The sequence below is a fragment of the Nelusetta ayraudi genome, unplaced genomic scaffold (genome assembly GCF_046127955.1).
Source record: "Nelusetta ayraudi isolate G7.1 ecotype Tasmania unplaced genomic scaffold, CSIRO-AGI_Nayr_v1 ptg000026l, whole genome shotgun sequence".
In the NCBI taxonomy this organism is placed as follows: Eukaryota; Metazoa; Chordata; class Actinopteri; order Tetraodontiformes; family Monacanthidae; genus Nelusetta; species Nelusetta ayraudi.
In genome coordinates this window covers 1,805,001-1,830,476 of record NW_027466076.1, presented here as the reverse complement: position 1 = coordinate 1,830,476, position 25,476 = coordinate 1,805,001, and the positions used below count along the sequence as shown (strand labels likewise).

At 50.7% G+C, this 25,476-nt stretch overlaps 7 protein-coding genes and 1 non-coding gene across 17 annotated transcripts in view; 6 read left to right on the top strand and 2 right to left on the bottom strand.

The window, feature by feature from the left end:
- Positions 1–16: 16 nt before the first annotated feature.
- On the top strand, positions 17–3,011 carry LOC142890096 (patatin-like phospholipase domain-containing protein 2). The gene is made up of 7 exons (XM_076028898.1): positions 17–410; positions 1,235–1,467; positions 1,637–1,702; positions 1,934–2,143; positions 2,336–2,396; positions 2,483–2,620; positions 2,727–3,011. The coding sequence occupies exons 1-7, from the start codon at positions 215–217 to the stop codon at positions 2,864–2,866; spliced, it is 1,044 nt and encodes a 347-aa protein (XP_075885013.1). The 5' UTR covers positions 17–214; the 3' UTR covers positions 2,867–3,011.
- Positions 3,012–3,387: 376 nt separating this feature from the next.
- tdg.1 (thymine DNA glycosylase, tandem duplicate 1) lies at positions 3,388–7,266 on the bottom strand. 3 transcript variants are annotated; one of them, XM_076028893.1, is made up of 11 exons: positions 6,965–7,266; positions 6,418–6,542; positions 5,921–6,072; positions 5,204–5,532; positions 5,059–5,128; positions 4,848–4,983; positions 4,686–4,768; positions 4,491–4,585; positions 4,230–4,407; positions 4,007–4,141; positions 3,388–3,923 (listed from the first exon to the last, which is right to left on the bottom strand). In XM_076028893.1, the coding sequence occupies exons 2-11, from the start codon at positions 6,474–6,476 to the stop codon at positions 3,784–3,786; spliced, it is 1,377 nt and encodes a 458-aa protein (XP_075885008.1). In that variant the 5' UTR covers positions 6,477–6,542; positions 6,965–7,266; the 3' UTR covers positions 3,388–3,783. The 3 variants fall into 3 exon arrangements, with proteins under 3 accessions (XP_075885008.1, XP_075885007.1, XP_075885006.1); XM_076028892.1 differs by having other exon boundaries at positions 3,388–3,926; positions 6,418–6,538; positions 6,964–7,264; XM_076028891.1 differs by having other exon boundaries at positions 3,388–3,926; positions 6,965–7,264.
- A 330-nt stretch (positions 7,267–7,596) lies between these two features.
- tdg.2 (thymine DNA glycosylase, tandem duplicate 2) lies at positions 7,597–11,695 on the bottom strand. The gene is made up of 9 exons (XM_076028894.1): positions 11,544–11,695; positions 10,541–10,914; positions 9,609–9,811; positions 9,432–9,501; positions 9,211–9,346; positions 9,052–9,134; positions 8,855–8,949; positions 8,604–8,775; positions 7,597–8,526 (listed from the first exon to the last, which is right to left on the bottom strand). The coding sequence occupies exons 1-9, from the start codon at positions 11,552–11,554 to the stop codon at positions 8,441–8,443; spliced, it is 1,230 nt and encodes a 409-aa protein (XP_075885009.1). The 5' UTR covers positions 11,555–11,695; the 3' UTR covers positions 7,597–8,440.
- A 306-nt stretch (positions 11,696–12,001) lies between these two features.
- bet1l (Bet1 golgi vesicular membrane trafficking protein-like) lies at positions 12,002–13,950 on the top strand. 2 transcript variants are annotated; one of them, XM_076028902.1, is made up of 4 exons: positions 12,002–12,139; positions 12,627–12,712; positions 12,830–12,886; positions 12,987–13,950. In XM_076028902.1, exons 1-4 carry the CDS (start codon positions 12,121–12,123, stop codon positions 13,152–13,154), a joined length of 330 nt encoding a protein of 109 aa, XP_075885017.1. In that variant the 5' UTR covers positions 12,002–12,120; the 3' UTR covers positions 13,155–13,950. The 2 variants fall into 2 exon arrangements, with proteins under 2 accessions (XP_075885017.1, XP_075885018.1); XM_076028903.1 differs by having other exon boundaries at positions 12,046–12,139; positions 12,479–12,712.
- Positions 13,951–14,155: 205 nt separating this feature from the next.
- On the top strand, positions 14,156–16,450 carry rps13 (ribosomal protein S13). The gene is made up of 6 exons (XM_076028901.1): positions 14,156–14,265; positions 14,632–14,680; positions 14,755–14,833; positions 15,618–15,787; positions 15,874–15,974; positions 16,382–16,450. Exons 1-6 carry the CDS (start codon positions 14,243–14,245, stop codon positions 16,413–16,415), a joined length of 456 nt encoding a protein of 151 aa, XP_075885016.1. The 5' UTR covers positions 14,156–14,242; the 3' UTR covers positions 16,416–16,450.
- On the top strand, positions 16,184–16,310 carry LOC142890665 (small nucleolar RNA SNORA19). The gene has a single exon (XR_012927101.1). It is a non-coding gene; the product is annotated as a small nucleolar RNA SNORA19 (small nucleolar RNA).
- Positions 16,451–17,576: 1,126 nt separating the features above from the next.
- Positions 17,577–20,037, top strand: LOC142890091 (uncharacterized). The gene is made up of 3 exons (XM_076028890.1): positions 17,577–17,946; positions 18,412–19,430; positions 19,602–20,037. Exons 1-3 carry the CDS (start codon positions 17,790–17,792, stop codon positions 19,830–19,832), a joined length of 1,407 nt encoding a protein of 468 aa, XP_075885005.1. The 5' UTR covers positions 17,577–17,789; the 3' UTR covers positions 19,833–20,037.
- A 1,648-nt stretch (positions 20,038–21,685) lies between these two features.
- Positions 21,686–25,476, top strand: part of LOC142890087 (pleckstrin homology domain-containing family A member 7-like) — a 20,864-nt gene continuing 17,073 nt past the window's right edge. For 2 of the 7 annotated variants that reach the window (XM_076028871.1, XM_076028877.1), the window contains exons 1-3: positions 21,692–21,963; positions 22,087–22,163; positions 22,268–22,325. In XM_076028871.1, coding sequence (XP_075884986.1) covers positions 21,854–21,963; positions 22,087–22,163; positions 22,268–22,325 — 245 coding nt within the window. In that variant the 5' untranslated portion in view covers positions 21,692–21,853. Of the gene's footprint in view, positions 21,964–22,086; positions 22,164–22,267; positions 22,326–22,637; positions 23,765–23,810; positions 24,082–24,122; positions 25,237–25,476 lie in introns of those variants that run through there. The other 5 variants (XM_076028872.1, XM_076028873.1, XM_076028870.1 and 2 more) reach the window with 5 other exon arrangements.

Genomic DNA, 25,476 nt, shown 5'->3' with positions numbered 1-25,476 from the left:
TTCTTATCCTACTGACCTTTGGACCTCTCTCCCGCTGCACCATGAACACAGACGCAGTAAACAGCGTGAGGGCCCCCGGGTCTCCGCCGTCGCCATGGAGACGGTCACATGACCTGAGCACCGCGTGCCGAGGCTACCTCCCTCAGCCAGCAGCGCGGGTGAGCTAGTGTCAGACTGAGAGAGGCAAGGAACAGTCAGGTGGCCTCTACTGCTGATGGACATGTCGGAGCGCCTGCTCGGCGGCTGGAACCTGTCGATGGCCGGCTGTGGCTTCAGGAGCGTCTACCACCTGGGGGTGCTGCGCTGCTTCCTGGACCACACCCCCCAGCTGGTCCACGGAGCCTCCAGGGTGGGCGGAGCCTCCTCAGGCTGTCTGGTGGCGGCCGCACTTGCCGTAGGGATCCCCATCGGTACACACCCACACACTCACTCACACACATACACTGTCACACATTCACTCACTTACTCATTCAATCACACATCAACAACACAGCTTGTCAGCACTGGATATTTCTGGCTCTTCTGAGCATGCTCAGTCTGATCTCTGGTGTTGATGTATCATCCCAGTGAGTTCAGACAGTTCGAACCTGGTGTTGTTGATGTTGTGGTTGAGTCATGTGACCTGCAGGGGCCTGGGGGAGGGGGGGGGGGGGTTATTCCGTTGGAGTAAACAGTCCGAGTTTACACCGAGGTTACAGGAAGTTCAGAATTACTACTGTCTGCGTAACACTGAAAACAGTGAGATAACTGCAGCACTCAGTCCTTGACCTGAACTTTGCACCAGGTGGCTTCATTGGTCCAGTGTTGGCTGACTCACACCCTAGACCAGAGGCCAATCAGGATCCTCAGTGTGAATGCTGTTTTTTAATTCTTATAATTTCTTATCACTGTTTTTCTCCCCGACAGAAGAATAGTGGTAGAACCTGTGCAGACCGAATGAGACATGAGGCTCCTGCCAGTCACATAATCCAGATCCAGGATTTTGCAGGTTTAATATGAGAACTCAGAACCTCCCGTGAACCGGGTCGGTCCGGGATAATTCTGATCTGTCAAGCCGTTTTTATCCAAACAGCTGATTGGCCAGTGGGTGGGGCATTTATGGGATGAGTTAGAAACTTGGCGAGTGAGTTCCCATGGTGACGCACGACGATCAGAACCGGACCAAGAACCAGGACCACCAAAGGTCTCCTCACTGCAACACCACCAGCTCACATGGTTGTCATCTCCTCCTCAGAACAGTTTTGTGCTGAAGTTCTGGCGCTGGCCCGGGGGGCCCAGAGGCACCTCCTAGGGGTGTTCCACCCTACTTTCAACCTGCTGCACTGCGTGCGGGACATCCTGCTGGAGAAGCTGCCAGCCGACGCCCACCTGAAGGCCTCCGGGAGGCTGTGTGTGTCCCTCACGAGACTGGCCGACGGCAAGAACCTTCTGGTGACCCACTTCCACAACCGGGACGAACTGGTCCAGGTGCTGACTGGGTCTATTCCAGTAGGATTCAGCTGTGATTCACTTGTAACTCAGTTTATTCAGCTGAGATTCAGCTGTGACTCATTTGATTCAACTGTGATTCAGCTGTGATTCACTTCTGTCTGGAGGTTGTGGAGGCTGATCGACCTTCCCTCCTGTGTGTGTGCAGGTCCTCCTGTGCAGCTGCTTCTTCCCGGTCTACTGCGGCTTCACCGCCCCGTCCTACCGCGGAGTGGTGAGCCTCGCTTCCTGTAGGAGGAGCCGCAGCAGCTGATACTGTATATAACCTGTAGGGTTTAAAATGGCTCTACAAGCCATAAAAAGTAAATTTATGGAACAACGAATCGTGATCAGCTGCAGCATTAGCGTCACTTCTAAATAGTGCAACAGGAGGAACAGTTTCTTCAGACTGCTCGCAGTTTCTCAACCTGCTCTGCGAGACGTCATGACCTTCACTGTCTCTCAGCTCTACGTGGACGGAGCTCTGAGCAACAACATGCCACTGTCAGAGCTGAGGAACACCATCACCATGGCGCCGTTCGCAGGGGAGAGCGACGTCTGTCCCCGGGAGGGAACGTTCTGCCCACTCCAGGTGCACTATGGGAACGTGAGCATCAAGGTCACCACCAGAAATGTCCACCGGATCTGCACGTCCTTCCTGCCTCCGAGACTCGAGGTGGGAACCCGTCCTGGTCAGGGTTAACTACTGTAGCCAGCTAAGGCAGCTAGTTAATGTTAGCTAACACAGCTGGTTCGGATCAGGGTTAGCTAAAGCAGCTAGTCCCGGTCTCAGAATGAGAGTTTGGGCAACTGTAGCTGGTGAGGGTCAGCTTTAGTGTTGTGTGTTTTCCCTATCGTCCCTTCCCAGATGCTGGCTGAGATCTGTCACAGCGGATACACGGATGCTCTCCACTTCCTGTTGGAGCGAGGTGAGCAGCTCCTCCCCATTTCTCTCCTCCCCCTTCCTCCCCCCCCAGGGGTGTGGCCCAGGTCCTTAGACAATTGTTTGTCTCAGGTCTGCTCAGGAGGCAAGGTCTTCCTCCCAGCATAGCCTGGGTGCCGTGCTGCCAGGCTGGACTGGAGCCTCAAGGAGAAGATCACAGCTGGATGGACCCCAAGGTCATCCAGAAGCTGCCACTCAGCTTCAGGACAGGTGAGGGGGCGGATCCAAAGACAGGGTCAGGTGACCCTTAGACCTCCAGAACATCACCAATCAGTTGATGCCTCCATCTGTGTGTGTGTGTTTGTGTGTGTCTCAGTGCTGTGTGAGGCCTGCAGGGCTGCCCAGGAGGACACCGCCACCCTTCCCACCCTGCTGCTGCTGCTGCTGCTACTGCTGCGCCCCCTGCTGGTACTCCTCATGCTGCCCCTCAGACTGGGACTCCTTCTCACCAGGTGAGAGCAGCATCAGGCTGTGATGTCATCCACACTGAGGTCACCTGACTGAGTGATGTAATCTGTCTCTCCTCCCTGTGACAGTGTGATGTCATCAGGGGCAGAGGCAGCAGCCAGACTAGCGACAGGGCAGAGCCTGACACAGATTTGCAGGTGAGTCATGTGACCACGGATGGTGAAGATGATTATGGTGATGATATAGATTATGAAGATGGTATTAATGATGATGTTAATGGTGATGATGATGAAGATGATTTGGTTTGTGGCCTTCAGCAACAGGACCAGGCCCAGGCCACGCCCTCTTCACCCCCGGAGGTCAAGGAGGAAATGAGAACATTGTGACGCAAAGTCCCAGAGAGGCACTTCCTATCTGAACAGGAAAATGGAACGCGGTTGAATCACGTCGACGCCTCATGTGACACTGAGGCGTGCTCGGTGGCCAGCAGCCAGGCCTTGCTGCTGCATGAGTTTTTTTCGTCATGCTTTGCTCTTCAGCAATGCAAATGAGTGACAGCTGAGCAGGTGTAAAAAAAATCCTCAGCAGGACATTTTAATGAGAAACATTTTCACAACATGCTCACAAACATACAGCTCATTGATCTACGTGTCTAAAAATACTCCGACTAAATAAAAGCTGACAGGCCGGAGAAACCCGTCTCTGAGGTGATCATGTGACCTTTAGCACCGCCTTGGTGTCATCATGTGACCTTTAGCACCGCCTTGGTGACCAGAGTTACAGTTGTGTGTCACCGCCACATCAGACCTGTCAGTCCCTGATTGACTTGCTAGGAGGCAAGAGGTCCTGGAGGTCTAGGTGGTCCAGGGGGTCCTGGAGGTTGTGGAGGTCCAGGTGGTCCTCGAGGTCCAGAAGGCCCTAGACCTCCAGGTGGTCCGGGAGGTCCAGCAATGGGAGGGCAAAACTTAGCCGCTGTCCTGGGTCTGCCCCCCTCCGCCGCCTCCTGCGATGTCTGGGATCTGGTCGGCGAAGGACTGAGTCATCCAGCCGCCGTCCGGGACCTGGCCGTCCTCTGGCTGGGAAGAGGGGGCGGAGCCTGGAGCTCCTTCTGAGGAACAGAGACACAGCTGAGAGGACGCCTCTCTGGACCAGCTGGCCCTAGGGACGCTGGAGGGGGCAGGACCTTACCTGAGGAGAAGGCACAGTGTCCGTTGCTGGTCTGGTTAGGCTCCGCTCCTCCTCCCTGGGCGTACTCTCCTCCGTAGGCGTCCTCGTAGCCGGGGTCGTACTGCTCCTCTTTGATGGCCATCCGCTTGGCATCCTCTATGGACCACAAGTTCTCCTCGTCACCACGGTGTCCACCCACCAAGCAACCACCACAGGTCCTCCTCCAGGTGCAATGGTGACTCACCCTTGGCCAGCTTCAGGTCGAAGGTATACGCCACCTCCTGGATGTCTCCGACCCTGCTGCTGGCCTTGCCCTTCAGCTGGTCCCGCAGCTCCCGCAGCTTGATGTAGAAGTGGACCTTGTCCTGGGCCCGAGGGAACTGGGCGCAGCGGGCGCTGGAGGAGGGCATCAGGTAGAGAGCCTGCAGGAGGTGTTAGAGAGGCCCGTCAGCCAGGTACAGGGTGATGGTCAGACTACTGACAGCCAGCAGGGGGCGCCACTCACCACGTCACAGTCTTCAATCTTGTGCGGCTGCAGACCGAAATCCAGCTTCTTGGGTTTTTTACCAAACAGCTCCCTGCAGAACATCTCGTAGATACCTGGAGGACCAAGGGGGAGAATGTCAGTGTGAGTCTGGGGGCGCAGCAGGCCCTAAATGGGGGCCGAGCCCTACCAGAGGGGCTGGAAAAGATCACTTACACTTTCCGTTGAAGACGGCGATCAGCGGGCGGAACTTCTTCAGCTTTTCTACCAGGATTTTCCCTCCTTCCCTCAGCTCTTTGCTGCAGAGGAGAAGACAGACAACCATCAGAGATGTTGACCTCCACCTGCCCTGGGGGTTCAGTGGGTGTGGCCTCCTACGTGGACAGGTCCTTGCTGCCTGGCGTGGCCCGGGCCACCATGTTGGTGAAGCCCATCTTGTACTTGGTGGGCAGCACGGTGTCGTGCATGTGGTTGAGCTGCTCCTCGGTGAAGCCCGACAGGAACAGACACTTCCCTGGAAGAGAAGAACCCAGGTGAGCCCGGGACGCCTGCAGCTCTACGTCCTGCTGGTGGCTGAAGAGTGACTTACAGAAGTGGTTTCCAGGACCCGGGAACCAGCGTCCAATATAGGCAGCCATCAGTCCAGGGTTGATTCCGATCTGCAAGGAAAGCAACAGAATGTCAGTGTGATCTGCTGAGGTGGACTTCCTGGAGGACTGTCAGAGGACGCTCACAATCACGTAGTCCAGGTTGTAGTCCAGCAGGTCCGGGAGAGTCTTCTTCATCACCTCCTCCTCAGACATGCCCTTGAAGCGGTCCACCTTCCTCCTCACCTTCTTGGGGTTCTCGTCAACCTGTTCCTGGTCGCCATCTGCAGGCTTCTCGCTGCCCTTCTTGGGTTTTGGCCCGGGTTTGCCTTTGGGTGCTTTGGGCTCCTTGGCTGCTTTGGGCTCCTTAGGAGCTTTAGGAGCTTTTGGAGGCTTGGGAGGTTTGGGAACTTTAGGAGGTTTGGGTTCCTTGGGCTCCTTAGGCTGAGCTGAACGGCCTCTCTTCTTGGCTGGAGCTGCAAGAGAAGGATCCGTCTCCGGTTAATCATGCTCAAGGCTTCTCACTGACCGTCTCCACCCAAATTGATCCAGTGCAGATGCAGGGCCACAGTAGGACTTGGCACCAGCACCATCTGCAGACTGGTCTTCAGAGAGTTGGGGACAGAGTCATGGTCTTCACAGTGTGGGGTACCTCTAGGGGGCACCAGAACATGGCTGACAGAAGGGAGGGACATGTGGGGCTTGCAGTGAGAGAGGAGACCAGAGTCCCAGGGACTGAGGAGGTTCTGCTGACTGGAGAATATCTACTCATCCACTTCACCTGCAGCTCCACCTCCAGGCGTCTGGTCCTGGTTGGTTTACAGAGGTTCTAACAAAGAGCATGGGCAATGGAGGAGAAGGTACCTTTAGCTGGTGCACCTGCAGGTTCCTGGGGATCCATGGCGGCTCCTGGCTGAGACAGGTGAGGGGGCTGAGCCAACAGGGCCTCCGGCTGCTGAGGGTGGAGGGCCAGGTGCTGGGCCTGCAAGGCCTGGAACTGCCGAGCTGACTGGACCCTACACACAAACACACACACACACAGAGTCCCGCATTTAGATCCACTTCCTGTTCACCCCTCTGGCCCAGCACGCTCTGATCCAGATCAGTAACTACTGGATAATTTCTGAAATTTTTCAACCAGTGAATTTTGAACATAGATAATTCTCTAAACTAACTAAGCTAGTGTTACAATGTTTCTGGTCAAAAATGTCCTGAAACATGTAACAGCTGAGACAATAGGACAACACTCGATGGTCCCACACAGGTGTGACAGAGTGAGAGGACAACATGGAGCATGATTGGAAAACACAGTGACGTCAGGCAGCAACAGCGACATCACAGCAGTGGTGAGGAAGACTCACCACTGGTGGAGGTACTCTGGGGAGACACCAGGCAGAGAGCCGTTCATCCTCTCCTCCATCTCCAGCTGCTGAGACTCCAGTGGACGATGGCTGAGGGGGTGGAGTCAGAGCTGCTGAAGGTCTTCCGCACTTCTGCCACAGAGGATGACCACACGGTGAACACACACACACCGTGAACACATGCACGCGGTCACACAAACACACCGTGAACACACAATGAGCTAAGAGGGCTGTGAAGTGACGTCATGAGACAATGAGAATGAAACGGAGTCACTGCTATTGTCTGTGGCTGCTAAGCAAACGAGCCAGCGGTTGTTTCACACAAGCATCGTGTCTGAACGGTCTTGACACTGACTGTGTGTGAATGCTTTAGAATTTGTTTTTGACGATGAAATTTAACTTGATGCTCAGCCGACCAGCGTCTCTGTTAGCCCCCAGCAGCAGCTAGCCGCTAAGCTAAGCTAGCCGGGACGGATGTCCTGATGGCTGAGACGGTCGCAGGGAGTAGGTTCAGAATTTCACAGCAGTTTAAAACTACGGTCGAACCTGCTGCCAGCAGTCGGTCGGGTCGCTGGGAGATTCCGGCGGAGGAGAAGCTGTTATATCAGGAACATCCCGGTGTGTCGGTCCCTGTAGCGGCGAGCAGCACAGTCAACAAAGACATGACGGCTGGTCTGCTACGACACCGGAAGAGCCCACAGACCGGGCGGAAGTGGCAGACGGGAGCATGTGAGACTGGCCGTCAGAACTTCAGTTGGTGTGTCGGTTCTCAGGCAGGTGAATAGAGGAGGCCAGCAGCCAAGATGCCCGGTTTAAAGAGCCGGTTTGACGGTAACCCGGTCCGTCCAGCCGGCTCTGACACCACTGCACCCCCAGCGGGTCGGAATGGTATGACCCGCTGGACTTTTAAACGGACTGTGTCGCTATTGGCTAAGAGACTCGGGGGATTTAAACCCGTTCAAACAGTTATTAAACCCCACCAACAGTTTTTAAACAGACCGTAGCTGCCACTGGTGAAAAAACGAGTAAAACTGATAAGAACCATGAACCTGTGATTTTTATTACAGGTTATTACAGTAACAGAATATCTGTCCATTTATCCAGCTCTCCTTTCATGATGAACAGATATGTGGATGCCTTCTTTACAGTAGAATAGAAATTAGTTAACACAAGTGCCAGTTTTCGGTGAGTAAAAAATGTTTTATTTATTTATTCATATAGCACCTTTCACAGACAAAGACCACAATGTGCTTTAGAATAAACAAATCCAGAACAAATCATTAAAAAAAATATTAAATAAAATGCAATCAATAACACAGGTAGACATGAAGCACAAAAAATGAGGAGGAAAACCTAAAATCCATCATCCCTTGGCGACACCAAAGGGAACCAACCTCCAGTCTCAAGTAGGAGGTGGACCAAAGTGATGGGGTGGAGAAGCTGCATCCTGAAGAGCTTGAAGACAGACAAGCTCTTCTTCTTTAGACAGAAGAAAAGATGACTGACGAATGATCATCAATCTCTGACCAGAAGCCAGAGGTTGATGATCACCAGCTGACGGTGGAGGCTAAAGTTCTGGTAATCATGGTGTTAAAACACCATCCACCTTCTGGGTGGCCAAAGAGCTCTGAGCCAGTGGGCAGCACACTGAATGCGTTTTCCACAACCCCCCCAATCAGAAGCTCTGTGCCACACCTGGACCAGGCTGACACCTGAGACAGGGTGGGTGGGCAGGTCTTCTCAGTCTTCTCACCACTAGTGATGAGCGAAGTTCTACTGGTCTGGTTTTCATGACTCCACTGGACCACTGAAGTTCACTTCATGTCTATTCTCGATAAAAATCCAACAACCAAGGATACAATTAAAAATACAATAAATAGAGGTAGAGAGTCGTAACAGAGTCACAGGTTCTCTCTCACATCAGTCCAGCTGTAGGGGTCACGTGACTGATGCTGAGGAGGTCTGGACTGGGTACCAGGGTGGAGACGGTGGGTCCAGCTGTACAGAAACAGGCAGCCTCCCCTCAGTAGGGGACACCGTGTGGCCCCGGGGTGCCTTCGTAGCCAGGGTCCTCCTGCTCCTCCTTGATGGCCATCCTCTTGGCATCCTCTGTGAAACACACAGCGTCATCAGAAGTCCAATGGAAACGATGGAGTAGACATGCCAGTGTCCCCTCCGGTGGTTACCTTTAGCCAGCTGCAGGTCAAAGGAGTAGTGCGTCTCCTGTACGTCCCTGCTGGGTCCTGCCCCCTTCAGCTGGTCCCGCAGCTCCTTCAGCTTGAGGTAGAAGTGGACCTTGTCCTGGGCCCGAGGGAACTGGGCACAGCGAGGGCTGGAGGAGGGCATCAGGTAGCACACCTGCAGCAAGGAGGGGGGGGTTGGTGAAAATCATGACTGCACCCCTAGCCCTCTGAGGAACCGCCTCTTCGGGACTCACCGTCTCCGTCTCAGGGATCCGGTATGGCTGCAGGCCGAATTCCAGGTTCTTGGCCTTCACACCAAATGTCTCTTTGCAGAAGATCTCATAGATACCTGGACACACACACACACACACACACACACACACACACACAGTCAACAGTGGTCCAGTGGTCCAGTGGTGGTGGGGGGCAGGAGGATTGAGGAGGTTGTCACCTTTCCCATTGAACGCTGCGATGAGCGGCTTGTACTTCTGCAGTTTGTCCAGCAGATGGTGCCCTCCCTCCCGGATCTCCTTGCTAACACACAGACAAACAGGTCACAGAGGTTTTTTTCTGGCCAGGAGGCAGCAGGCCTGGATGGGAGGTCCCTTACCTGGACAGGTCCTTGCTGCCCGGTGTGGTCCTTTCTACCATGTTGGTGAAGCCAATGCCGTAGTCCCGAGGAAGGTCCTGGTCATGAGAGTAGTTGAGCTGCTGCTGGGTGAAGCCGGATAGGAAAAGACACTTCCCTGAGGAGGAGGGGGATGAGGAGGAGAGAAGATCAACACCTGGCAAGGTGAGGGTGAAGAGAGGTGATGGTGAATCTCCACCTACAGAAGTGATTTCCAGGGTTGGGGTAGTGGTGACCTTTGTAGGCAGACATCAGTCCTGGGTTGATCCCAATCTGAGGACACACAGAGGTCTGGATTACACAGCGGCCCACTGACCTCAAGAGGTCAAGGGTGGAAACACGACTGCTGACCAGGAGCTCCAGGTTGGAAACGGACTCACGATCAGGATGTCCAGGTTGTGGGCGATGACGTCTGGCAGTGTGCGGCTCATCACCTCGGCAACACTCATCCCATTGAAGCGGTTCAAGTCTCGTTTGGCCTTCTTGGCAGCAGCGGCCGCCTGTTCCTCCAGAGAAGTCCCCTCCTCCTGCTGCTGCTGCTGCTTCACAGGACGGCCTCTCTTCTTCTTCACCAGCGTCCCATCTGAGGCAGAGTCACATCATCAACGTCTGTCATATTTTACAGATGGGAGATTACTTCAGAGTACCTCGGCTCTGAGGTCATTGTTCAGTACATTTTCAGAACAGAGAAATGTAAACATGGTGAAAATAACATTGGTTATAGTTATTAAAAGTATCAACATCCAAAAATGGCTCACTGGTCAGAACTATTACTGATTACAGTCTGGTTGCACTGCAGTAAAAAACAAACAAACAAACAAACAAAAAAAAAACGCTATAGTACTATGAGTAGCAAAGCTGTTCAGAATGATCCAGACACTCATCAAGACCTCTGACCGCCGGTCAGTTCAGTCCAGATTCTGTCACTTTTCTCTTCTTTTTTTTAAATGTTATTTTAAATTATCAAAAAAAAAAAAACTTGTTACTTCAGAACCTGCTTTTACTTTTACCATAGTGTTTACTTTCACAAAAGCATCTGTACTTTAACTTGTGAATACTTGTTAATTGAATGCGAATACTGTTGCCACCTCTAGCCATTGGCCATATTCTGCAAGCCCCATCTCTCTGGCCTAGACCAGAAGAACCTGCCTGATGAACCGACTTCACAGCGTTCATTGGTTCAGCTGTGGCTGTCAGGTTGAGTCTAGCTGGCCGCCAGGAGACACTGGTCTAACAGCAGCAACAATAAAAAAAAAAAATGCAACAACAACCACACACACCTTGGAGGAAGAGGAACAAGACATCCTCTCACCTGGTGGTGGCGCTGCAGGCTGGGGGTAGGCTTCCTGCTGCTGCTCCTGGTGATGGTGCTGCTGCTGCTGCTGGTGATAGTGATGGTGATACTGCTGCTGCTGCTGCTGCTGCTGCTGGTGCTGCTGGTGCTGCTGGTGATGCTGCTGCTGCTGGACTGACTCTTGATGCTGCTGCTGCTGCTGCTGGATTGACTGTTGATCCAGGTAGGGTAGGTAGGGCGCATCCTCATACAGGGGCAGGGCATTGGGAAGAGTCTGGTAGGTGGGCTCCCATTGGACGGGCGGCTGGGTTGTGATGAGGTCAACACTCTCCACGCCACAGAAGGAGGCTGCAGCATAGTGTGAGTCCAGGTGCTGCTGGCTGGGCTCGTACCTGCAAAGGGTGGACACATCACTGTGTGTGTGTGTGTGTGTGTGTGTGTGTGTGTGTGTGTGTGTGTGTGTGTGTGAGAGAGAGAGAGAGAGAGAGAGAGAGAGAGAGAGAGAGAGAGAGAGAGAGACAGCGAGCAGCTTCTGACCGAGCTGCTGCAAGTGAAACAACGGGGTGACAGCTGTTACCCATGATGCACTGCTGTACTGTCAGACAGGATACATCACTGGCTACTTCAGAGTCTGTTCACAACAACAACAACAACAGCAGCAGCAGCAGCCAGCTCTGTCTTAGCTATGCTAGCTCACTAGCTTGTAGCTAGTCCAACATCACCGTGAGATATTTACACTTAAGACTGTGGACACACAATTTTACCAGACTAACACACCAATGATTTTCAACACGTTATTATTGACTAGAACAAACAGTGCAGCCTGTTGTGGTGCCGTGGTGTTCGGGAAATTGTCGAGCTGTAGGCTGTGAACAGCCACCGGAAGCTGCAGAAGCGAAGGCTAAATATGAGCAAACAACAACCCTATGCCTCAAACTCCACAATGACACATGTGTGAAAGAGAGGGAAAGAGTGTGCGTATGTGAATGAGTAGGAGTCTGTGTTTTTATTGCGGTCGTACCTGCCAAACATTGTGTCCTGCAGCTTCTTGGAAACTCTAAGAAGCGACTTCGGTCCAACACAAAGACCATTTAAACACCGACCTCGGAAACGACTCGTTCCGGGTTTACTGCCACCTGTGCTCGGGAGGAGTACTGCTCCAATCGATGAGTACAGAACCGCATTTTCTTTTTATAAATTTACAATTGTATTAATATTTGATCACTGTGCGAAGTAAATTATAAACAAGCGTCTACTACATTAAATAAAATACACTGAGAAACCATCTCTTGATGATGAAACAGATCACTCTTTTACACGGAGTGATACGAATATCTTCCCATTCTTATCTACTACACTAGTACGACATCTAATACCATTACTACGTACTGCTTGTGTCCTACAAACTAATGAATTTGTTTATTTGTTTATTGTTTATGTTTTTTTGTTTTTGTTTTTTTAAATCTTTAAGGACTTTGTAATCGCTCATTGAAGACCAAAAGACCAACCTTATAATACAGCATGTGACCAACCCGTCTTTACACTATTAAACAGTCGCTTCCTGTTGTGAACAGCTGATTGTGACGTCACATGCCAACATGGCGGACTGGCACAGAGGTAATATTTGACACGTCCCGACTTGGTAGTGTTCTTGTGTAAACCAATTGTGTAGAGATAAAACGCAACTTCTTTCCCTTCTAACAAACTGACTACGAGCTAGCAGGCTAACAGCTAACAGACTAGCCGATTTAGTTATCCTTCTGCCGTATCCGCCTTTGCTTTCGTCAGTGGGAAAATTCCGACAGCTTTGTGTGTGTGTGTGAGAGAGAGAGAAAGAGAGAGAGCGCGCTCGAAATAAACTTTCTCAACACATCGAGAGCACTATCACCCAGCTCGTCAGTTCGCTAGTTAGCCAGTTAGCTGGAAAACAACTTCGTGTTAGTGACGTTCTTCCAGGCACACAGCTACGGGGCCTCTACGGGATATAACATCTTCCCGCCTCTTCCATGATGATTCTTCTACTGTGGTGGTTTTCTGTGAGTGTGTGTTAGTTTGTGGTGGCTGATTTTGTTGGTTGTGTTTGTGTTGCTGGTTGTGTGTCCAGGCGCCGGTTCGGTGGACGACATGCTGGATGTTGAAAACAAACGGCTGGCGGAGAACCTGGCCACCAAAGTGTCCCGCCTCAAGTCTGTGAGTGAGGACGTTGGTCCAGCAGCAGATCTCAGATCGCATTCATGTTGTTGTTGTTGAATTCAGTGCTTGTGAAGTTGAGGATGACACCTGCGTTTGTGTCTTTTAACGTGTCAGCTGGCGTTTGAGATTGACCGAGAAGCCGATGACCAGAATGACTACCTGGACAACATGGTGAGGAACCTGTTCTGCAGCCAGCCCTCTGGAGTAACCCCCCCCTCACAATCTCCTCTCCTCTCCTCTCCTCGTCTTCTGTTGCTACTCCTCCTACTAGGATTCCAACTTCCTGAGCGCCACCGGCCTGCTAAGCGGCAGCGTCAAGCGTTTCTCCACCATGGTCCGCTCTGGCCGCGACAACCGCCGCATTCTGTGCTATGTGTCGGTGGGCGTGGTCCTGGTCTTCTTCCTGCTCTACTACATGGTGTCCAGGATCCAGAGCTGATAGGAGACAGGTGGGGCTGTGGCCCTCTCCTGCACAAGAAGACACTTGTTTATTCTAAACAAACAGAAAGTAGAGGGTTGTGGCTGCCCACAGTGTGGGAGTGACACGCTGCACAATGGTGTGTTATTGGCTGATGGTTGGCTCTGAGCCGGGTCCCACCTCCAGCCGGGTCTTACCCCCAGCCAAGTCTCACCTCCAGCCTCCAATCTGTCTAAATGGCTGCAGCCTGGACATTCTCCCAGACAGGAAGTGACCCTCAGCCATTCGACCTGTAGTTGAATTGTTTCTTGTCTTGCACTCAATTAAAACGACAGGAGTTCATTTTCTGTTTGGTTGCTTCTGAAAGTTGATATTCAAGGTTGTGGTTTTATCTTTGGTGTGATGATCTCCAAACAAACATATTGTCCAAACGTAACATTGCTCGGGGTCCCACCAACATCTTGTCAGACTGTGAATTTTTTATTTTTTCCTCTGAAAATGAAAAATTGATGGTTGGAAACAAAAAGGATAAGAGTGACTCTCTCTTATTCTGTTGACATTCCTCCTTTTAGAAATGTACAAAATGTTTGAATAACATAAAATAAATATTTTCATTGTTTAACCGCTGACAACAGTTCATCAATTGAAGTCTTTTTGAGGGGTTTGATGTGTCTGGTCAACGAGGAGTGATAATTAAATTCATGTTGTGATTCAGATTTCATTGAATCTCATTTAAGAAAGATCCAGTAGGATGAAAGAATGGAAAGCTAATCTATATCTTTTTGCGTAACACAATAAACCACCCGTGTTCACGCCATTCAATTCCCTGCAGTGTGTTTGCTGGTAAAATCTCCACACACGATTTCAACGGGACAAGAAATAAGTAAAACTGTTTCTTTGAATTCATTTTTTTTTAAATCCAAATAAACCAAAAAATAAACGCTTCAGACAAAAGAAAAGTTCGATTGTTTTTCTTCTTTCTTTTACCTTTTACTTTTGTAGGCTGACGGGCGCACAACCGAGCGACTCGACATATTGCGTCACTTCCGGCGCAGGCGCCGAAGAGCTCTTGTCGTCTCGTGTGCGGCCTCTCTTCCTCCACCGCCATCATGGGTCGCATGCACGCTCCCGGGTGAGCCCTTCTTTTCTGGGTTTATCGCTCTAAATAAGCTGTTTACTCCACCCCTGCCGGCTCAGCGCCGTCTGTAAACACGTTATGGTCGCCGGTGGAGCGGATTGATCGGTGTAATTCCACTCTAGGACCAGAAAAAAACTTAAATCTACCGGCCGTCAAATGTGCCTCTGTCCGCAGCTAACGTTAGCATTAGCATTAGCTGGCGGCGGCTCGGCGTGTCCGGATCTTCTGGGAGATGTTCTCTCTGCTTTATGTTCTGAATGTTGGGTCTTAATAAGACAGCAAACTCTGCAGAGGCTGATGTTTGATGCTTTTTGTATTGTTGTTGCGGTGGGTAACTGTGTGTATCACTGTGTGTTGCAGAAAGGGCCTGTCCCAGTCCGCTCTGCCGTACAGGCGCAGTGTTCCCACTGTAAGTAGTCCTTCTGGTGTCGAACTCATTCCACCCTGCGTCCTCGGTTCTGACAGTCTCCTCTTCACTTCTAGTGGCTGAAACTCACCTCCGATGATGTCAAAGAGCAGATCTTCAAACTGGCCAAGAAGGGTCTGACCCCCTCCCAGATCGGTGAGTGTGAAGGACCGAATCGAACCCCGGAGGCTCCGAGCTCTAGGCAGCCGTGATCATGGTATCATTGGCGGGGAACCGTGTTGACCTGTAGCTCAAAGGGCCAGTCACGTCAGTGCGTGTTATCCCGCTGCTAGATGTAGTAGAAGTGAGCTTCCGGTCTAAACTGCAATCTTCTGCTCAGTTGCCATCTGCTGTTTGTGGTTCATGTTTGTAAACCACAGGGACGTGAATCTTTTTCTGTCTGACAAGTCGATTCGATTGATTCTCAATTAAAAAAAAAAAAAAAATGATACAGGTCACAGTGTGCTAATACTCGGGCAAAAGAAGTCATCTAAACATCATACAGTTAGTATAACATGTGATTTGTGACGTGCAAGCTACCTCCAACGATGTCAAGACATCTACTGTTGCTAAACTGAAGACAGAAGGGTTCAACATTGAGTCATGATCAGGTTGGACAAAAGTCAATGTTACATTATTAAACCCTGAGGCTAGCGTTCCTTTTCTCCCAGAAGGTTACAAAAACAAATTTGTAAACTAATAACACAAATTAGTGTTTGGTGATGTTGTCAAAATAGAAACTTTTTAATCAAGTCTCAATTCTCAGTCACAGCATGAATAAGTAATCAGTATTTTCTACACAATGAAACTTAATAAATAAAAGTTTCTGGATGAAATGTATAAACACCAGTCTGACTGAAGGTGTATCCACACTCAGCAGAGAGAGGCCTGGGCAGGTCTTTAGGTAGAGGTGTAACCACTTGTTGTCCCTCTGCTGCAGGTGTGATCCTGAGGGACTCTCATGGTGTGGCTCAGGTTCGCTTCGTCACAGGAAACAAGATCCTGAGGATCCTCAAGTCCAAGGGCCTGGCCCCCGACCTGCCCGAGGACCTGTACCACCTGATCAAGAAGGCCGTGGCCGTCAGGAAGCACCTTGAAAGGAACAGGAAGGTAAAGGAGCAGAGTCATTAAGGTGTTCAGAACTCAGGTGTTTTCAACTGGCTTGATTGAACAAACCTGTTGTTTGTCTCCTGCAGGACAAAGACGCCAAGTTCCGTCTGATCCTGATTGAGAGCAGGATCCACAGGCTGGCCCGCTACTACAAGACCAAGAGGGTCCTGGCACCCAACTGGAAGTAGTACGTAGTCTTCAAGTTCTCCTATACTCCTGTAGTTCTCCTATACTCCTGTAGTTCTCTAGTTCTCTTGTAGTTCTTTAGTTCTCCTATAATCCTCAAGTTATCCTGTAGAAGTTATCCAGTAGTTCTCCTGTAGTCCTCTAGTTCTCCTATAGAAGTTCTCCTGTAGTCCTGAGGTCCTCTTATAGTCCTCAAGTTGTCTGCCCCGTTCGCACGATTCATTGTCCCGCTCTGCCTCCATCAGAGTTGAGATATTTCTGTTGTGCCAGAACAAATGGAGGTCAATTAGCAGAGTAGCTGTGTTGTGCTGCCTCTGCCAGTCCCCTTCACACACACACATCGCCACATGAATTAATCAGTGTGCTGACAACATCATCGGCTAACTCTTCTTCTTCTCTGTGTTGCAGCGAGTCCTCTACTGCTTCAGCTCTGGTGGCATAAATTTTTGGATTAATAAAACGATGAAAGATCAATAATGTTGTCTCAGTTTTTTCACCTCATCAAAGTGTCTGCGTTTTCTTGTTGTCATGTTGCTAAACTAGAGGGACTCTACTGAATGAGTTTCTTTTCTGCACCAAGAACATTACATGTATGAATATACATCAAAAGTGATCAAAACACATTTCATTAATCAATGTCCTACACATTCATCCAAATCTAAATTTTAGAAATCATTAAACTATTAAATTGAAAGTCACTGGAATGTTCTCAGCCTCTAATTTTACATTTTACTATGATATATGATCATTAAAACCCTCCACAACCCTGAGTGCAAGAGAGAGTATATAAAATCGATGGGTAGAAGTTGCTTTAGTTGAGTCTTCTGAAGGTCATGGGAGGACAAAAAGTAAAAGTTTTTTTTTTTAAGATGTTACATTTTTATTTTAGAAATACTATTTTTCTTCCCACAACATTGTGCTCTGTGACCACATAGTGTTATCATAGATGTTATGTGGCTATATTTTGTGTTTTGGGGGAGAATAATCTGTCCTGTTGCTCGGTTTCTTCTTCTTGGTAATGAAGTTGTAAGTGGCTAACATGTATTTAATTTGACGTTTTACTGTTGAAAATTCCCTATTAAACATTTAATGTCCATTTTATTTTTGAGGAGTTACACCTAGCAAAATGCACTAATTCGGTAGAATCCCTCTCTCCCAGGAGATAATGAGATGATGTGATCAGTAGTCCCTTCAGCCTGACCCTTCTGTGACTCAATGAGGACCCCTTTCTGTTTTCTGTTTCCATGGCAACACAGTCGCTGATTGTTTACTGTGAAAAAAAAACAACAGCAAATAAATTATTAGTGTCCGCGAGTCAAGCTGATCTGAAACGGAAGTCTTACATATCAGGAGGGCCACAGTTTGAAAAGACGTCATATCTTTTTTCGGTTTTATCTGAGACCGATCGAAAATAGAAAGTGTGTGTGTGTTGATACGGGCGGGGTTTCCAGGCATTACGGGAGAATTCTGCGTGGCTCACGTCACGTATCTCGGGGGCGTGTTTCTCTACGTAGGGGCGGGCTTTCCCCGACAGAACGCCTCTGTCCAATCACCGCTGTGATGACGTCAACTCTGCTATATAAAGGGCCGATGGTGCAACCTTAGAGACATTCTGTTTCACAACGACAATACGACGACAGCAGCAGAGAAAACATGGCAGACACGCACGAGCGCACCTGAGCAAAGCGTTAACCGAGATGGCGCGAGACTCCCGGAAGATGAGGCGACACCAAAGCGGCGAACTTCCGCTACTGACACACACAAGTCTGTTGGTTTTCGACCAGAAGTGCCAGAATACGTGAGAGAGGTCCGAAAGATGAATCCGATGATCGGTTCCGGTTCGGATCGGACGGCCATGGAGCTGTTAACCGGAGGGGGACTGGCTCTGTTGCCCTGGACTAGACACCTGCTGGCGGCGTTGTGGGAGCAGGTCCGGCTGTTGCTGCAGGTCATCTACTGCACCTTCATCAGCGGTGAGTCCCGACACTTCCGTGTTCTGTTGCCTCTCTTCTTCACGTCACGATCCAATAAGTAATGCGTAATCGTTATTTTTCGACGCGGTGTTGTATCGATTTTCACTACCGCTACGCTTTCCTTCTGCGCGTGCGCAGTAGTACAGCACCTTCACGCGTCTACTTCATTTTTAAAGGAAAACACGTTTTAAAAAAAGAAAAGAAAAAAAAAGTCGACTGCCGTAAAATTATACCGTCAGTGCCGAAAACATAACATACTTTATACAGTAAAGACAGACAAATAGAATCAACAGTCAACATCAACAACAAAAAAAATAATCAAAAAGTACATTTAATATCAACCTAACTCTTTTAGTTTAGGGGCTGGGGTAAAAGTTTGGGGCAGTAGCAAAATTTGACAAAGCAGACAAAAACCTGGCGGCGCGTCACATTACAAGCCGACTGACCCGTCCTGTTGTGGTTCAGTCTTCCAGATGTTCCGGTTTGAGGTCCACCTGCGGATCACGGACGAGTCGGGTCAACACATCCAGCACATGGATCCGCCCAACTCCTTCCTCTTCTCCTCGCTGTTCGACGGCGACGGCGGCGTGATGGTGGGCGGGTCCCACACGGACGGCGCCGAGGCCCTGCTGTCCAGCCTGCGCGGCGAGGAGCTGTGCCGCGGCCTGGTGGACGACCTGGTGGACGACCTGGTGTCCAGGACCTCGGGGAAAGAGTCGGGCTGGAAGGTGGATTTCCACGGCGACTGGAGCCTCTTCTCTTCCAGCGGCGACACGAGTCCCCAGTGGAGCAGCGAGGACGACCAGAACCAGGCGGAGCTGGACGGCGAGGAGAGCCGGGCGCTCTGGGAGTCCCTGTCCTCCTGCAGCGACCCCTACAACCCGCTCTTCTTCTCGGCCAGCTTCAGCACCGGCTCGCGCACGGTGGAAGCGGAGCCCTCGAAGGTGCTGGTGAGCAGGTCGGACAGCGAGGTCAGCTGGAGCGGGTCGGACTCGTCGGGACTCAGCGAGGAGAGCGAGAAGCTGCTGGAGTTGTTCAGCAGCGCCGACCCCTACAACCCCATGTGCTTCACCGCCAGCATCACCCCGGCTGCCAAGACGCGGGTCCAGAAAACAGCCGGGTCGGAGACATTGAGACCTTGTGCTGATGAAGAGGAGGATGAAGATGAGGAGGAGGTGAAGGAGGAAGATGAGGAGGAGGTGAATGAGGAAGAGAAGGAGGAGGAGGAGGAGGAGGAGGAGGAGGAGGAGGAGGAGGAGAACTGGAACGCTCTTCGCCTCCGCAGCGCCCCACCAGCAAACACTACCTTTGATGACTCCGCCCACAACCAGAGAGGGAACCCCAGAGGAAGGAAGCCCCACCTCTCAAAGGCAAAGCCCCAGCACCACTCCCACCCAAACCAGACCCGGGTTCCATGGAAGAAACCTGGAGCAGCACCAGCAACAGAGAGGAAGAGGAGCAACACTGGCTCCGCCCACAAACAGGTGAGCGCCCACCAGGAACCAATCAGAGCTGCCGCTGGTGTTACAACACTGTAACAAACACACACTCAGGAGGTCACTGTGACTCCCTGGTGTTCTGTCAGGCCGTGTGGAGAACTTGTCTGCAGGTCTTGGTGGTCACATGACCCAGTACTTTCTTCCTTCTCTCCTCAGGTGCGGTTCTCATCCATCGTCCAAGTGCACGTCATGCGGTCCTGGTCCTTTGCCCGGCAGGTGGCTCGCCGGGGCCCCTGGGAGGAGATGGCCCGAGACCGAGAGCGGTTCAGGAGGCGGATCCAGGAGGCGGAGCGCTCCATTGGTCCATGTCTTAGCTCTACCCACAGGACGAGGATCCAGTCCTATCAGGACACTCCGTCCAAGGCAGCTGACACGTTTTTGCTCTGATTTTCAACTCGGGAGGTTTTGAGTTTGTTGTTTTAGTTAGCTTTGTACCACTGAGGTCGGAGTCATGTGACTCCTGCACTGACATACTTTGATATGAACAATGTGAATGTTTTTATGCCTTTGATCTTTGACCTTGTAATGTAACTTAATGATGTGTGTGTGAGAGAGAGAGAGAGAGCGAGATAAATAAATCTTATGAAACTGATCACATTGTTTACTGTGATACTGAGAGAAACACTGAGAACATGACAGGACAACAACAATATACACACTAACCCTAACATGCAGCTAAGGGGTCAAAGGTCATCCTGCTTACCAGGACCATATGGATCGGTGTGTTTTCTCATTCAGACGACTGACCGACTGCGAGCTCATGCAAATCAGCCACACCTCTTCACACACCGCCAGACACACACACACACACACCACATACAGTGATAATTTCCCAGAAGGCCGAGCTGCTGTAAGACTGTCGTAAGGTGATTAAAAACACAGAAGATGAGAAGATGATGAAACGACTTCCAGGAGAGATGAAATCAATTAAAGACCAACTCCCTCCACCACACACACACACACACACACACACACACAAGCAGAGCCATGGCAGTTTGGACACATTGATGGAAGCACCCTGAAGAACATGCAGACTTCTTGGGCAGTGTTCAGTAGAACCTCTGGGATGGTGAAAAAGTTCCTCAGAGAACCTATTTCACTTTGTCCAGAAGATACAGTGAAGACTGAAGATCAGAAGAACCTTGAGGTCAGAGGTCGATCCGGTACACCCTCATTCTCTCAGCTCCAGATGTAATCTCCGTGTAGTGGAGCGTCAGCTGATTACCTGGGGGTTTTTCATCATCTCCATCCTCTGTTCTCCAAGCTCCCATCCTCGTGCGGCTCAGACCAGCCTGTCGCCAAGCAACCACGGCGGAGGTTAGGAGGGAGGGCTAGGGGGAGGAGCCAGGTGCTGAAAGGATTGCAGGTGATTACAACACACACACACAGGTCTCCAGGGTCTTAGTTAGCTGATGATGCAACCTGACAGCAGGTGTTATGTGTCTGACTTTGGTTTGTTTACAGTTGTTGTCCGGTCAAAAAACGTGTTTTTTTTAACTGAACACAAGAATCAACTGATTTAATTTGATTTGATTTGAAGAATGCTTCCTTCATAAATGATCCGCTTCAATATAATAAAGGTATATTGAGTTTAAATGTTCACTGTATCACACACAGATATGCGCATGCCTGTTTAACGACGGCACAAAATCCTTACGGTTGATTGTCAGTAACATCCAATATAAAAAAAAACATCTGATCATTTTGCCCCCCACAGACTGATGTCTGCACTGCGGTACTTATAGTAATACATATATACATGCTTATAGTAATAAATTCATATATATAATAAATATAATAATCCTCATTTCACTGCAGCTGCTGTTTCGTCCGAGGCTAAACCTTGCTGCCCTCATGTGGCCAAAGTGCAGAAGTTCACCCAGATGTGACGGTGACACTGAAACCGCAACACCTGACCTGAACATCCAACAGTCAGTCAACCAGCAACACCGACGCGCTGCTGTCAGTGACGTCACACACAAGCATCGATGACCAGCAGCAGCTGACAAGAGTCTTGTTGATCCCAAGTGTCGGCATAAAAGTGAATCACACCAGGATTCTACTAAATTCTCCTGTGGGATTATTTTACTCAGCTCTTTATGTATTTAAAGGGCTCTGCTTTAGTCACTTCCTGGAGCTCCACAGCTGTTTCACTGTGGTTGTCAGAATTTGAGTTCGAACACTGGGTCACCGGAAGTAGATTCGCTCTACCACTACTTCTTCCACTGATCGTCATCAGGATCAGCCAGGCCCCGCCCACACCAGACCGACCCTGATCCACATCGATCAGGCCGATCAGCTGATCCACCGTGGCGACCATCCCGTGTCCGATGTTGCGGTGGTCCGTGAAGGCAGCAGTTGTGTGTCGGCCGGAGCTCCGCGGAGGAGGACTGACATGAGGCGGGATCATGGCGGTGCCAGTCGGCCGGGACCGGCTGCCCCGGTCCGGGTCCCGGGACGGGCTTCCCGGGTCCTGGTCTTACGGGGTCTGCAGGGACGGCAGAGTCTTCTTCATCGAGTGAGTGTCGGTCCGCGGCGGCCGGAACCGGATTCTGACTGTCGGAGTAACAGGTGTTTTCCTTCTGTGCCTTGCGCGTGCGTGCGCGCGTCTCTCTCTCTCTTTGTGCGCGTGCGTGCTCAGCGATGACACGCGGACGACCACCTGGCTCCACCCGCGCTCCGGGGAACCTGTGAACTCCGGACACATGATCTGCTCAGGTAGCCTCTGACGTCACGACCACCTGCGGGCTCGCGACCACCTGTGGGCTAGCACCGAAACAAAGTTTGACACCTTTGTGTGCGTGCGTGTTTTTCTGACCCAGACCTGCCGCAGGGGTGGGAGGAGGGCTTCACCGAGGAGGGCGCCAGCTTCTATATTGAGTGAGCGCGCGCACACTCATGCACACACGCGCACGCACATACACACAGCTAAACATGGCCGCTGATCACCTGTTCTACGGCACTTTAAAATCCGTCAGAGGGCGGGGCTTCGGAGGGCGAGGTTGATGCTGCCTTCAGTGACCCGGCCGGGTGACGGGATTGAGTCCCTGGATTAGAGATTAACAGAAAATTGAAGAAGAAGTATATTATACTATATTATATTATATTATATTATATTATATTATATTATATTATATTCCTAATTCCTAATCTAATTTAATCCTAGATTACTCAACTCTGTTTATTCAATCTCATGTTTTGTTTTTTTTGAGATTGAAGTTAATTTCTTCTCACACACGCCACTGCTGTAACTCTGACAATTTTGTGTCGCTCTTATCAGTCTGTTTGCCTTGCTGTCATTGTGAAACTGTGTTGTGCTGACACGTCTAACTTGTATTTTGCCTCAGTGTGTTGTTGAGTTCTGTGGTTGTTTGATCATCCACCACTGTCATCACATGACAGGCAGGAGACACTCATTAACAGGACACACACACACACACACACGCACACACGCACACACACACACACACACACACACACGCACACTCTGGTAAGTGGTTGTTGTCATGTCTCCACATGTAGCCTTGACTGTTGTGTGTACATTTAGGGTTAAACACACACACCAGGAATTCCACTTTGTGTGTCCTTGTGTAAGTGAGTTTGTATCCGTCTGTGTCAGAGTGTGTTGGTATGTGTGTGTGAGTGTGTGTGTGTGTGTGTGTGAGGATTCATGTTGTTTCTGTGGTTTTTTTGACCTCCTGCAGCGACTGTTTTTACAGACAAACTGAAAGTCCAATATCCTGTTCACTGTGTGTGTGTGTGTGTGTGTGTGTGTGTGTGTGTGTGTGTGTGTGTGTGTGTGTATTTCCTCTGAGTCAGGTAACTCCAGGTGTGTGTTGGTGGGAGGAAGCTGTTGTTTATCAAACCAGATGTGCCTGTGTGTGTGTGTGTGTGTCTGTAGTCAGGTTGAGCACTGCCTCTTTATCTCCTAGAGTGTTGCACAGGTCTCTCAAATTAGCATAGTTAGCATTGTGTTAGCATGAGTCGGCAGAGTTTCATTGGTCCAGGACTCTAGAGGTGAGGCATTAACAAAAGGTCCAGCAACAGCTGCAACAGCAGCAGCTGTGACTGCCTTCCTGTTGTCACGGCAACCAGCATGAGTCAGTAACACAATCCATAGTTCCATAGTGACACTGCAACAGCCTGAATACAGCTAGTAAGTCAGTCAGTCAGTTTTCCACCTTCTGGTGTGTGGATGTGGCTCCGCCCTCCCTGAAACATTGGCGTTTGTCTCCTCATGTTGTGTTACAATAGTGCCACTTGTTGGTTTACCGAGGTTTCACTTGTTGCGTTACTGAGATGTCACTTGTGTTATTGAGGTGTCACTTGTTGTGTTACTGAGGTGTCACTTGTTGTGTTACTGAGGGTTTCACTTGTTGCCTTACTGAAGTATCACTTGTGTTATTGAGGTGTCACTTGTTGTGTTACTGTGGTGTTACTTGTTGTGCTACTGAGGTGTCACTTGTTGTGTTACTGAGGGTTTCACTTGTTGCCTTACTGAAGTATCACTTGTGTTATTGAGGTGTCACTTGTTGTTACTGAGCTGTCACTTCTTGTGTTACTGTGGTGTTACTTGTTGTGCTGCTGAGGTGTCACTTGTTGTGTTACTGAGGGTTTCACTTGTTGCCTTACTGAAGTATCACTTGTGTTATTGAGGTGTCACTTGTTGTTACTGAGATGTCACTTGCGTTACTGAGGTGTCACTTGTGCTACTGAGGCGTCACCTGGTGTCCACACACAGACACAGACACATATAGCAGCCTGGTGGTGGCCAGTCAGAGGTCAGGAGGTCATGGTTCTTCTTCTTCAAACAGCTCTGAGCTCCACTTGCAACTTCTCCATCCTCCCACTGGTCTCCTCTTCATCCTCAGCTGGTCACCTGAATATCAAAGCAGCGCAACACACCTGCTGGGTCTTAAGGGTCCTCCAGGTCCCAGAAGGACCACCTGGACCTCCTTGGTCCAGGTGTTAATGTTGACGCCAGAGGGCGCTGTTTCCCTCAGTTCTGCCGCTCTTCAGGTGTGTTCTTGCTGCCCTCTGCTGGCGACACAGTGCCACCAACTCTTGCTGTTCATCCCACCTGTTCACACTGGTCCTGGTTGTGGATGACGTTCGGGAACACACTCACACACACACACACACACACACACACACACACACACACACACACACACACACACACAGTTCTCTCAGTCAGGTGAGAGAGGGGAGGCGCCTATCAGAGTGTTTACCTCCTCACCCCGCCCACTCTGTTTGCTCAGACCCCCTCGGCGCCGCTGCTCTCTCTCTCTCTCTCTCGCTCGCTCAGTGTGTAGTGTCTCGCTCTGCCTTCACCGCAGTCAGTGTGTGTGTGTGTGTGTGTGTGAGTGTGTAAGAAGCGGAAGCGCCGAGCTGTGGTTGTCGGGGAGACGCGGAGCAGCTGATGACGGAGCTGAGCGACTGATCGGCGGAGGACGGAGGAGTGGAGGACCGGGCTTCCTCTCCGGCTCCGGCGGGAGGACGAGGCGGCGGAAGCGGCGGCTACCGCTACTGTGACTACTTGTGATGTCACACCTGCCGCGGGCTCCGGCTCCGTCCTCCCAGGTGTGCAGACCAGACCGGAAGCAGACGTGAGTCACCGGTCGTCGCGGCGCCGTCGGGGCGGGATGTGAGGAGGGTGAAGGTGACTTCCGGGCGGCAGGTGACCAGAGGAAGTAGTTCTGGTGGAGAACAGGAGAACCATGTGGAACCACTCAGGGTACTGCAACCACATCCCCGACCCTGCCTTCCCCTTCTACCACGCCCCCTGCAGGTAAGCCCAGTCTGCGGTCCGTGGGTCGTAGGAGATGATTTTACTGGTCTGTTCCCCCCTGTGGTCAGTGCCCGTTCCTTTAGTGTGACGTCACTGGCTGAACTGGAACACTGCCCCCTGTGGTGGGACGGAGGTGTAGCTGACAGTTAGCGTGTGGTCATGGTGCTGAATCTTTGGCAAAAACAACCTGCTTGCTGTCATGTGATGCTTCCTAACAACTCGCTGGACTCAGAGCCTGCA

What these genes read in the sequence shown, in the direction of transcription:
- LOC142890091 (XM_076028890.1), top strand. Translation starts at nt 17,790, where the DNA reads ATGAATCCGATGATCGGTTCCGGTTCGGATCGGACGGCCATGGAGCTG. An exon ending in CTACTGCACCTTCATCAGCG is followed by an intron (nt 17,947 to 18,411) that starts GTGAGTCCCGAC and finishes GTTGTGGTTCAG; the next exon opens with TCTTCCAGATGTTCCGGTTT. An exon ending in CTGGCTCCGCCCACAAACAG is followed by an intron (nt 19,431 to 19,601) that starts GTGAGCGCCCAC and finishes TTCTCTCCTCAG; the next exon opens with GTGCGGTTCTCATCCATCGT.
- rps13 (XM_076028901.1), top strand. Translation starts at nt 14,243, where the DNA reads ATGGGTCGCATGCACGCTCCCGG. An exon ending in GGTCGCATGCACGCTCCCGG is followed by an intron (nt 14,266 to 14,631) that starts GTGAGCCCTTCT and finishes TGTGTGTTGCAG; the next exon opens with AAAGGGCCTGTCCCAGTCCG. An exon ending in CTGGCACCCAACTGGAAGTA is followed by an intron (nt 15,975 to 16,381) that starts GTACGTAGTCTT and finishes TCTGTGTTGCAG; the next exon opens with CGAGTCCTCTACTGCTTCAG.
- tdg.2 (XM_076028894.1), bottom strand. An exon ending in GCCTGCAGCGCCACCACCAG is followed by an intron (nt 9,812 to 10,540) that starts GTGAGAGGATGT and finishes ACTCTGCCTCAG; the next exon opens with ATGGGACGCTGGTGAAGAAG. An exon ending in TGACCTGCAGCTGGCTAAAG is followed by an intron (nt 8,527 to 8,603) that starts GTAACCACCGGA and finishes TGTGTTTCACAG; the next exon opens with AGGATGCCAAGAGGATGGCC.
- LOC142890096 (XM_076028898.1), top strand. Translation starts at nt 215, where the DNA reads ATGGACATGTCGGAGCGCCTGCTCGGCGGCTGGAACCTGTCGATGGCC. An exon ending in CCCCGTCCTACCGCGGAGTG is followed by an intron (nt 1,703 to 1,933) that starts GTGAGCCTCGCT and finishes ACTGTCTCTCAG; the next exon opens with CTCTACGTGGACGGAGCTCT. An exon ending in GCCACTCAGCTTCAGGACAG is followed by an intron (nt 2,621 to 2,726) that starts GTGAGGGGGCGG and finishes TGTGTGTCTCAG; the next exon opens with TGCTGTGTGAGGCCTGCAGG.
- tdg.1 (XM_076028892.1), bottom strand. Translation starts at nt 6,476, where the DNA reads ATGGAGGAGAGGATGAACGGCTCTCTGCCTGGTGTCTCCCCAGAGTAC. An exon ending in GGGTCCTGGAAACCACTTCT is followed by an intron (nt 4,984 to 5,058) that starts GTAAGTCACTCT and finishes CTTCTCTTCCAG; the next exon opens with GGAAGTGTCTGTTCCTGTCG. An exon ending in AGATTGAAGACTGTGACGTG is followed by an intron (nt 4,408 to 4,490) that starts GTGAGTGGCGCC and finishes CACCTCCTGCAG; the next exon opens with GCTCTCTACCTGATGCCCTC.
- bet1l (XM_076028902.1), top strand. An exon ending in AAGTGTCCCGCCTCAAGTCT is followed by an intron (nt 12,713 to 12,829) that starts GTGAGTGAGGAC and finishes TTAACGTGTCAG; the next exon opens with CTGGCGTTTGAGATTGACCG. An exon ending in ATGACTACCTGGACAACATG is followed by an intron (nt 12,887 to 12,986) that starts GTGAGGAACCTG and finishes TCCTCCTACTAG; the next exon opens with GATTCCAACTTCCTGAGCGC.